Source organism: Leucopleurus acutus (genome assembly GCF_964270905.1).
Source record: "Leucopleurus acutus genome assembly, chromosome: 16".
Taxonomy (NCBI): domain Eukaryota; kingdom Metazoa; phylum Chordata; class Mammalia; order Artiodactyla; family Delphinidae; genus Leucopleurus; species Leucopleurus acutus.
Window position 1 is genome coordinate 87337569 of NC_139158.1, and position 9371 is coordinate 87346939.

The 9371-nt window shown below is 60.3% G+C and overlaps 1 protein-coding gene across 1 annotated transcript; it reads right to left on the reverse strand.

The window, feature by feature from the left end:
- Positions 1 to 5236: 5236 nt before the first annotated feature.
- STMN3 (stathmin 3) lies at positions 5237 to 7975 on the reverse strand. The gene is made up of 4 exons (XM_082856687.1): positions 7885 to 7975; positions 7499 to 7674; positions 6136 to 6327; positions 5237 to 5553 (listed from the first exon to the last, which is right to left on the reverse strand). The coding sequence occupies exons 1-4, from the start codon at positions 7964 to 7966 to the stop codon at positions 5494 to 5496; spliced, it is 510 nt and encodes a 169-aa protein (XP_082712813.1). The 5' UTR covers positions 7967 to 7975; the 3' UTR covers positions 5237 to 5493.
- Between the last annotated feature and the right edge of the window lie 1396 nt (positions 7976 to 9371).

Below are 9371 nucleotides of genomic sequence, written 5' to 3' on the forward strand. Positions count from 1 at the left end.
CTGCATTGGGGGCGTAGAGTGTTAACCACTGGACCACCAAGGAAGTCCCTGAATTACTGGCGGGTTTTTTGTTTGTTTGTTTTAATTTTTGGCCGCGCCACATGGCTTGCGGGATCTTAGTTCCCTGACCAGGGATCGAACCTGCGCCCTCAGCAGTGAAAGTGCGGAGTCCTAACCACTGGACTACCAGGGAATTCCCTGAATTACTGTTTTTTTAATTTCTGTGTTTTAATTCCCAGTGTGGTCCCTGTCGACCCGAATAGCCCACATAAACAGAGCTCTTTGGGGGTCCTCCATAAACTTTAAAATTATAAGAGGTCCCTGAATCCAAAAAGTTGGGGAAGTTTTCTCAGAAATCCTAGTACATCCATGAAATAGATGATTGTCCAACGCTTGAAGCGATGTTTGTGAGGACGTAGGGTAAGTGCGAACACATCACTGTGCGCGTCTCAGAGGTCTGAACTCGGGCTCACTTCAGCACCTCTTGAGGGGTAGGTCCTCTCCAGGGGAAGGAGTTTGGTGGATCAGGATTTTTGTCTTTATACTGTGTACTCTGCAGTGAGCATGTATTATGTTTGTAACCAGAAAAAATGTTAACGTCATAAGATAATGCCTACTCTGTTTTCCTCATAGTGGACCTGGTGAAGGTTAAAAACTTTTTTTTTTTTTTTTGCGGTACGTGGGCCTCTCACTGTCGTGGCCTCTCCCGTTGCGGAGCACAGGCTCCGGATGCGCAGGCTCAGTGCCCATGGCTCACGGGCCCAGCCGCTCCACGGCATGTGGGATCTTCCCGGACCGGGGCACAAACCCGTGTCCCCTGCATCGGCAGGCGGACTCCCAACCACTGCGCCACCAGGGAAGCCCGGTTAAAAACATTTTAACGTGCTTTAAAAAATCATAAACTACCATATGTAACATAAGGTTGTATTGACTAACATGCATTTTCTCACAGGGCAGGGCCTGGGTGTTCAAATCCATCACTGTTCTCTGGAGTGAGACACACAGATGTAATAAGCACTCACTAAACTCATGTTGAATACACAAATTAGCGCATGGATGTTTTAAAGTTACGAATTATGTACCTACAACTGCTGCCTGGGATTGACTTGTGTCCTCCAGAGATGTGGTGACATCACAAGTCCCAGGACCTCAGAATGAGCCCTTATTTGGAACTAGGGTTGTTGCAGGTATAATTAGTGAAATAATGAGGTCGTGTTGGATTGGGGATCCCTAATCCAGTGACTGGTGTCCCATAGGGACAGACACACAGAGGGAGAGGCAGAGACACATGTGCTGCATCCACAAGCCAAGGATAGCCGGTGTCCAGCAGAGCCCAGGCTCAAGTTCCCAATCCCTGGGGAAGCCCCCACTGCGTGGAGGCTGGCACTGCTCATCACAGCGCCAGCCGCCTGCAGGGGATAGAAGTCCAAACACTTCGTTCCTGGCATCCTGACATCCAGGTCGCCAAGGAGAGCGCGAGGCAGCCGAGCACCGACAGGACAAGCTTTACTCAGGAAAGAAGAGACCAGGTCGGCTTCCGCCGTGGGCCTCGTCCCCACGCTGGGTCCTCCCCACCCTGTTGGCCTGCACGCACCCATCTTGTGCTGCAGGAAGGACCTGACCCCTCCTGAGGAGTCTGACACGCTGAGTGCTGGGGGTGCATCCACCTCACAACCGGAGGGAGGTCCACGCACAGGCTCTAGGGGCCCCCATCTATTGAGAAGAAACGGTGCTGTTTTTAAGTGGCCCTTCGGGGGCGGAGAGACGGCCTTTCCCCACAGCTGAAGCTGGGAGGGCTGGTCCTGGTCCTCCCCTCCCCTCCAGTCCTGACAGACGTGGCCTGGCAGCACCTGACTTCCAGCTGAAAGGAGACACCTCTGTGGTTTCAAGGCCCCCAGTTCGTTGCACACGTTACAGTCGAGAAAACTAATACAACTGCCAAAGAGCCCAATAATTTCTCCTCAGCAGCAAGAGAAGCAGCTGCAGTTCGTACCGTCCCTTCTACTCAGCCACACCCGAGCTCGCGCGGCAAGGACGTGTGAGGGGCTGGAGGGAGGCCCCGCTGCGACAGGCGTCTGTCTGTGCTCCCACCTTGCCTGCCTCGCTGGACACCACTGCTGCCCCCAGGCACCGAGCCAGCACCCACTGTGTCCAGAACTCATAGGGTCATCAAGGCAGAGTGTCTGAGGTTTTGAAACCTGTCCCCAGAGTCTGTGACATTCCTCCTTTCCAAAGGTGGGGCCTCACCCACCCCACCCCCACCTTGAGGGTAGGCTGTTCTTAATGACTCACTTCTGCTTCCGTGACTAGTTCACCCCCATGTGAGACAGCCGACTTGGAAGAGGGTACTCCAAGCCCACGCAGCCTCCAGACAACCTCCACTGATGTCCTGACTGCAGCCTCCTGAGAGGCTCTGTGCCAGAACCACCCAGCTCCTGGAGTCCTGACTCAACAGAAACGATGTTTGTTGTTTTCGGCCACTGCTTGGACTCACTTGTTCCACAGCAGTAGGTAACGAATACAGCTCTGACTGGCTTCCCAGGAGTCCCCCGTTTGTTTGCTGCTCTTTGTTAAGGAGAAGCGTGATTGCTTTTCTGCAAAGGATTCCCCATCATCTCCCAACCTCAGAGGCTCCATATGGTGGCTGTCCCTCAGTGCCTTACCAGGGCCGCCTAAGAGGTAAGAGGCCCTGACCTTGATCAGCCGCTCTTCTGGGAGTTCCAGGGCTGTGCGCTTCTATGTGGCGAGCATGTGTCTGTGAACCCAGATGACAGGCATGCACAACTCGCGCCTCATAAAAATACCTTCCGTGTATTTCTTCCACTCCTGCAGATTTCTGATGTCTCCACCTTACTGGAGGCTGTGTGTCCTGGGTTCTGACTTGCCCACCTCTCCCTGGACAGGGGAAGGTGGGGAGATGGTGGGAGTTCCCTGGAGCCTGGGGAAGTAGCTAGGACTGCCCCAGGAGAGGGCTGTGGGTTTGGGGAGAGGTGAGTGGGTCTCTGGGTCCTGGGGAGCAGGCATCTCTCCAGGGCCTGTACCTGAGGTCCATGTGTGGACCCGAGCACGGCTCAGCGTGGACATTACCAAACATGCCTCCTCCCCAGCAGAGGGGTCCGTCCCTGCTGGGCACCCCAAGGGGCAGTTCGGGTCCCCTAGGACAGACATGTCCACCAGTGTGAGTCACGATGTCTGCTTGTCTCTTTTTGCCACTGCAGGTCCCCATGTTGGGGCCAGATCTGTGTCTGTGAACCGTCAGCTGCCCAACGGGGTCCACAAAGTGATGGGACACACCCTGGGATTCTAGGACCACCCCCCATCCAAGCAAGACCCACAGCCGTGGTGAGAAGGGCAGGCCCCAGACCTCAGACCCTGATCTTCCTCTGCAGCGGCAAGCTGAGAGCCCGGCCCACAGGAGGGCGCAGCCCTGGGGGAGCTGGGGCGGCCCCACCTGCAGCGGAGGTCCCAGCCTCCCCCCTCCCACCCCCACTGTCTCCTGGGGCTCCGGAGGGGAAAGTGGGCTTGCGTGCTGTTTATATGCTCTTTTCTTAAAATCTCCCATCGTCATGAGAACTGTTCGCAGTTGTGGTGATGACACACAAGGGTGGGTTTCCAGGGGGACGCTTGCACAGGCAGTGGCCTCGCAGCTCATCTGACCCCACAGATGCAGGACACACGCTGGGAGAGTTCAACCGTTTCTTAATCACACACATTTTTTAAATTGTTCATTTGATTTAATTTTTGAGTTCACTTTTACTACATGGATGAGACGGGTGTGTATTACACTAGGGTTTCCGCTATGAGAGAGCTGCCACCGCTCAGAGAAATCCAACCCTCAGTCCCTTTCCGCTCCCCTTTCTGCGTCCCACAGAAGCCACCGGTGGGCACTGCTGGGTTCCAGTCCTGGCTTGTCACTCCCTCGGGGGCTGTCTCAGTGGGGACAGGGATGGGGGGCACAGGTCCCAACTTCCCTAGAAGCCCACTGCAATGGATCAGTACCCACCCGTGCTCCCTGGCTTGGCTCTGGGAGGTCACCAGCAGTGTCCCTTCCTGCAAGAAACGCCTCAGGCTTTCCACCAAGAGGCTGGCCAGCGAGGACTCGGACCCCAGCACCCAGTCGTGGGGCTGGGCTGCCAGGGAGAAGAGGAGGCTGCTGCTGTGTCCAAGCAGGTAGCTGTCCTCAAAGGCTGGCGCTGGGGGGTCTGGAGGTCCCCCCAGACTGAGGGAGGGGGAGGAGGCCAGCCGAGCAGGGTCTTGGCAGGAGATAGAGCCAGGCCTCCAACCTGCAGGCTGGCCAGAGTGGGCCACCAGCCAGGAATGGAAGGACGGAGGAGGTGGCTTGGGAACCCTGTCCCCTGCCCCCCGACATCTGAATCTTCAGGCACTGGTCCCCCGCCCCCCAGCATCTACTCAGGGCTCCCAGAGGGGCACTTGTGGCTGCCACCCACTCACACTGGGCCACCTGTCCAGAGGTGCGCCTGAAAGCCCTGTGACCAGGAACAGTGTGGGAGCATCTTTTGACCAGAGCAGAGGGCACGCGGGAGGGGGCTGAGACTCCAAAGGGATATAAGGATGGGTCCTCCAAGGGCATCCGCAAAGCGTGGAGGAGAGGAGGGACAGTGGGAGGCTGGCTTTCCCCGCACAGGTGCTGGGCCAGAAGGAGAAGGCCCTTCTGGGAGGAGGGGCCGGCACGTGTCCATGCTGCCCACAACCCTCTAGACCACAGCAGCTCGCTCACAGGTCCCTGGTGGAACATGCCCACTCCCCTGAAGACCCAGGCCAAGCCACACCCCACCATCACTCCAGCCAAGGGCAATGACCGAAGCCTCCCAGGCCAGCCGAGGGTGCCAACCTCAGGCCAGGGGGTCTCAGAGGGCCCCTGTGCCACCACATTAAAGCGTGCTGCAGCTCCTACCCACCAGTTCCAAAAAGCACCACTGCACACGGGATTCCCAGGGCTGGCCAGTGACAGGGTACCTGCCCCCCACTGCCAAGAGATCCTTCTGTGTCCAAGTCTGTCTTCCTCCGCCCACTCCTGCGTGCCCAGCCCCTCTCCCAGAGGAGGACATCCAGGTGGAGGTGGCCCTGCCTGCCGGCAGGAGCTGCCTCAAAAGACGTGCCCTAAGTGACGAGGTGCTCACAGCACAACGACCTGCGTGTTCCTGCCACCATCGCTGGATTTATTGAGGTCGCCACCACGTCCACTAAGAGGGCTGCCAAGAGGGGACCCAGCCACGGCCAGCCTGGGGCCTGAACTGCGGGGCTGTGTGCCACGCCCTGGGGGCTCCACAGGGAGAGCCTGTGGGCAAAGCCTTGCCACGAGGGCTGGACAGCTCGGAACGCGGAAAGAGAAGCTGAAGCTGGGAGAACAGGAGGGGAGGAAGGACGGGAGCAAAAGCCGCATCTAGACAAAGTCGAACAAAACAAAACCGAAACCCAGACGTGTTCCTGTCTCATCTCGGGATCCAGGCGCCGCGGTGTCCAAACGGCCCCTTAGCCGGACGTCTCCTCTCGCTGCTCCCTGTTCCTGCGCACTTCGGCAGCGTGCAGCTCCTGCGGGACAGGCGGGGTGGGCGGGGCCCTGCAGCCGGCAGGGGCGGGGTCCTGCCCCCCCCACCCCTCCTGGGCTCTGGGGGCCCTGCCTTCCGGCTCCCGGGCTTTGGGAACCCTGGGGTCTTTTCCTCCCTAGACTGGCTCGGTCCCAGGTGCGGCAGATGCGACCAATGAGGACACCTTAGTGACCAGGAGCACCAGAGGGCAGGGGCAGGCCTGCGTCACGGACTGCAAGTGCGGCTTGAGGGTGGGGGCTGGCCCTCAGGGCGCCTGGGGTGGTGTCCAGACCCGAGCATTGTGACTCCGGGAATTTCCCGGGGAGTGCAGGATCGGGGCTCCCCGGAACTAACCTGGTCCCGCTCGCAGGGAGGCTGCTCCGGCCTGGGCAGGGGCTCGCCTCACCCTGGCTAGCCCCAGTAGGACGGGGCGTCACGGGGAGGCCGGACTGCGGGAGCGCTGCTGGCGTAGTGGGCAGGGACCGGCCAAAGGCCAAAAGAAGGGGCTCCTGGGGGCCCCCTGCTTCGGGCCCCGCCCCCCGCTCGGGCGGGCCCGGCCCGTCCTCGGCCCCGCCCCGGCGCGCACCTTCTCGCGCAGCCGCTCACGCAGTGCGGCCAGGTGCGCCTCGCGGATCTCCTTGCTGAGCTCCATCTTGTAGTTGAGCTTCTCCTCGGCCAGGCGGCTGAAGTTGTTGTTGTCCTCCAGCGCCTTGTGCAGCACCTCGCGCTCGTGCTCGCGCCGCTCCGCCAGCTGCTTCAGCACCTGCGCCTCCTGCGTCTGCGCGGGCGGCCGGGCGGGCGAGCGTGAGGGGCGGCCGGGCCCGCCCCGCCTCGCCCCGCCCAGTGCCCCGCGCCCCGCCCCGCCGCCCAGCCCGAGCCCACCGCCTCCCGCCCACCGGACTTGTCCTCGGGGAGTTCGGGCTTACCCTGTCCTGCCGTTGGCTGGGGTGACCACCTCATCCCCAGGCAAGCCCTCCCTGTCCACCCTCGGCCGCAGAGCTGCCCCTCCCCGCTGGGCTCCGGGCGCCCCCGCTCCATCCCGCTCCAGAGTCCCAGCTGCCCTCGGGGAACGTGGGAGGAGCGGAGGAAGCTCCTGTGGGCTGTCACGGAGCCTTCCCCGTCTTTTCCTCAAACGTCTGCCCGCTGAGCACGAAGTAGGTGCTTAATACACACCGGGTTCTGAGCTCCCTAAGGTGCCGGGGGCGGGGAGGGGTCCCAGGGCCGCTAGGGAAGGGACGAGTTGGAACGAGGAGGGTGGGGCTGCTGGCGCCACTGTCCGGCCCTGCTGGTGGCCGCGGGAGTGGACCCGAGGCTCCCAGAGGTAATTAGCCTCCCTCAGCCTCCTTCAGAAGGCTGCTGGGCTCCACCCACGTGCCACTTACTACTAGTTAACCCAGAGAAGACTGGGTCCCCAGGGCTCACCGGTCCTGCCGTTAGGGGGATAGAGCTGCTGCCCCTGCCCAGTGGGCTTGGGCACCAGGACTGCACTCCCGAGAGCACGTGCTTCTCTGCGTGTGTCTCAGTTTCAGGGGGGCTGGTGTGAGAAAGGGTGGGGAGGGGCCTGCTTCTCCCAGGGGCCCCCTGAGCTCCCAGCTCATGGAAAGCCCTTCCTTCACGCTCCCCTGCTCAGGAGGCTGTCGCCCAGCCTCCTCTCCCAGGGCCCCTCCTGGGGCTACCACCTGACCCTCCCACCCTGCCAGCATGGCCAAGGTGCCCCTCCCAGCAGGATCTGGTTCCTGTCTCCCTCCAGCTGGCTGCCGTTGAGGAATCCTTCCTCCCCCGTCTCATTCTGATGGCTCAGGAGGTGGCCGCGGGACCATGAGACCCTCGCTGCTACACAAGCCCACAGCCAGTCGAGTGCTTGCAGCAGCCCGCAACCTGGGGACGCTGTCTGTGGCCAGCAAGGCCCCCGACCGTCTTTATCAGGACCCAGAGGGTTGGCTCCTTACCTTCCTCCGTCCCTCAGCTGCCTCCAGCCGCTTCTGCAGCTCCTCCAGGGAGGTGTCCTTCCTCTTGGGGGGGGAGGAGAGCATGGGACTCTCCGGGGAAAGGTCGGAAGGGGATTTGAGGATGACCTCAAAGCTCTGGCCGGAGGCCCTCTTGTCCAGCTGCTTCACCTCCATGTCTGCAGGGCAAGAGCAGACGGGGGCTTCAGGAGGGCTGCTCAAGGAGGGGGCAGGCCGAGCACACACCCAAGGCAAGGTCTGAGAGGAGGGCTGGGACTCCCAGGACCGGCCCCTCCCCTCAGGGACCTCTCCGGAAGGCAGCCGAGCGGGGGTGCACAGACGCCACGGGAGGGGGTAGCGAGGTCAGGGCAGCAGCCGGGCACACTCACCCCCATACTGGTAGACGGTGTTGGGGTGCGGCTGTGAGTAGAAGCAGGAACAGAGGAGTGACAGCACCGACAGCTCCTTCATCTTCTTGTAGGCTGTGGGCGTGAGGCCGGCCTGAGCAGGCGCCGTCCCATCGCACCTCCAGCCCCACCTCCCTGGATGCCCAGGCCTCCCTGCCTCTGCCCCCGTTGCTGCCCCCTTGCGCCTGTCTGGGAGCCTGTTTACCTTGATCTTTTGTGTCCCACATCTCTGACTCTCTCCGTCCCTCCCTCCCTCCCAGATGTTGGCTGTCTTTCCCTGGGCACGCCTCCCTGTGGGTGTCCTGCATTGGTCTTTCTGTTCCTGTCTCTGAGTCCCTGCCCCCCTCGCTCTGTCTGTCTCTGCCCCTCTCTCCCTCCTTTTCTCTCTCTTGGCATTTCTGTCTGTGTCTCCGTTCATCCTTCTGTCTTTCTGGCTCTCCATCTGTCACTACCTCTCTTTATATCTTTATGTCTCCATGATTCTTTGTCACTGTGTATCTTCCCGACTCTCCCTTCCCCCTGCCCCTCCGCGTACTCCTCCTTCCTCCCCTTTCCCTCTCGTGGACACTTGCCCGGTTGGTGGAGAGGTTAACCACCACACTGGTGACTGGGCCAGCACAAACGGAGAGCTTCTGCAGGCAGCACTTTCTTGGCTGTGCACTTAGGTGAAGCCCTCAGACCCTCCTGTCTGCCCCCCAGCCCACCCCCCATTTACCCTGTAGTGCGCCCACCGTGGGATGAAATCAGGTTCTCACCAGACACGCACTGGCGGCTCATCAAAAGCCAAAGGGACGGGAGCTGTCCGTTCAGCACCACAGCCCGCCCTCTGGCCTTGCAGGGTGAGTGCCCACAGCCAGTGTCCACACTACCCAACCAGAAAAGGAGGTAAGCCTGCTGAGGCCCTGAGCCTTGTCAGGGAAGGGGAGATGCTCGCTCTCAGAATGGAAATAATTGAGCTCTTTGTGGTTGGTTCATAGCAAGCCAGGCCCCAAAGTAGACACATGGGTCTGGTGTCTCACTGGCTCTCAACAATCCTGGATGCCCAATACTGTCACCCCCACTCCACCAAGAGGACACTGGGCCCAGGTAGCTGGGTGACTTGTTCAAAGCTCCTCCAGGGCAACCCCAGGTGGTCTGTGTTCTTTCCACCACTGCAGTAGGTCCCAGACTTGGGGGCTCAGACCCATGCACCTGCCTCCCTGGCTGGAGAAGCCAGTATAGGTCTCTAGAGAGATACTCCACGGAGAGCGACTCTGGCTTCCATGAAAGAGCATGCATAGTTACCCACAGCATTCTTCCAAGGAGCAGACAGGTTGGACAAGAAACTCTCTGATGAAGTTTCACTCAAGATAATGTTTTTAAATTGATTTCACGTAAAACTGGGGAAAGTGCTGGTGCAGAAACAGGACACGGGACAGAAGTGACTAGGCCCTGTCTGAGAGAACAGCTTGCTGGGAGCGGGGTCCTCC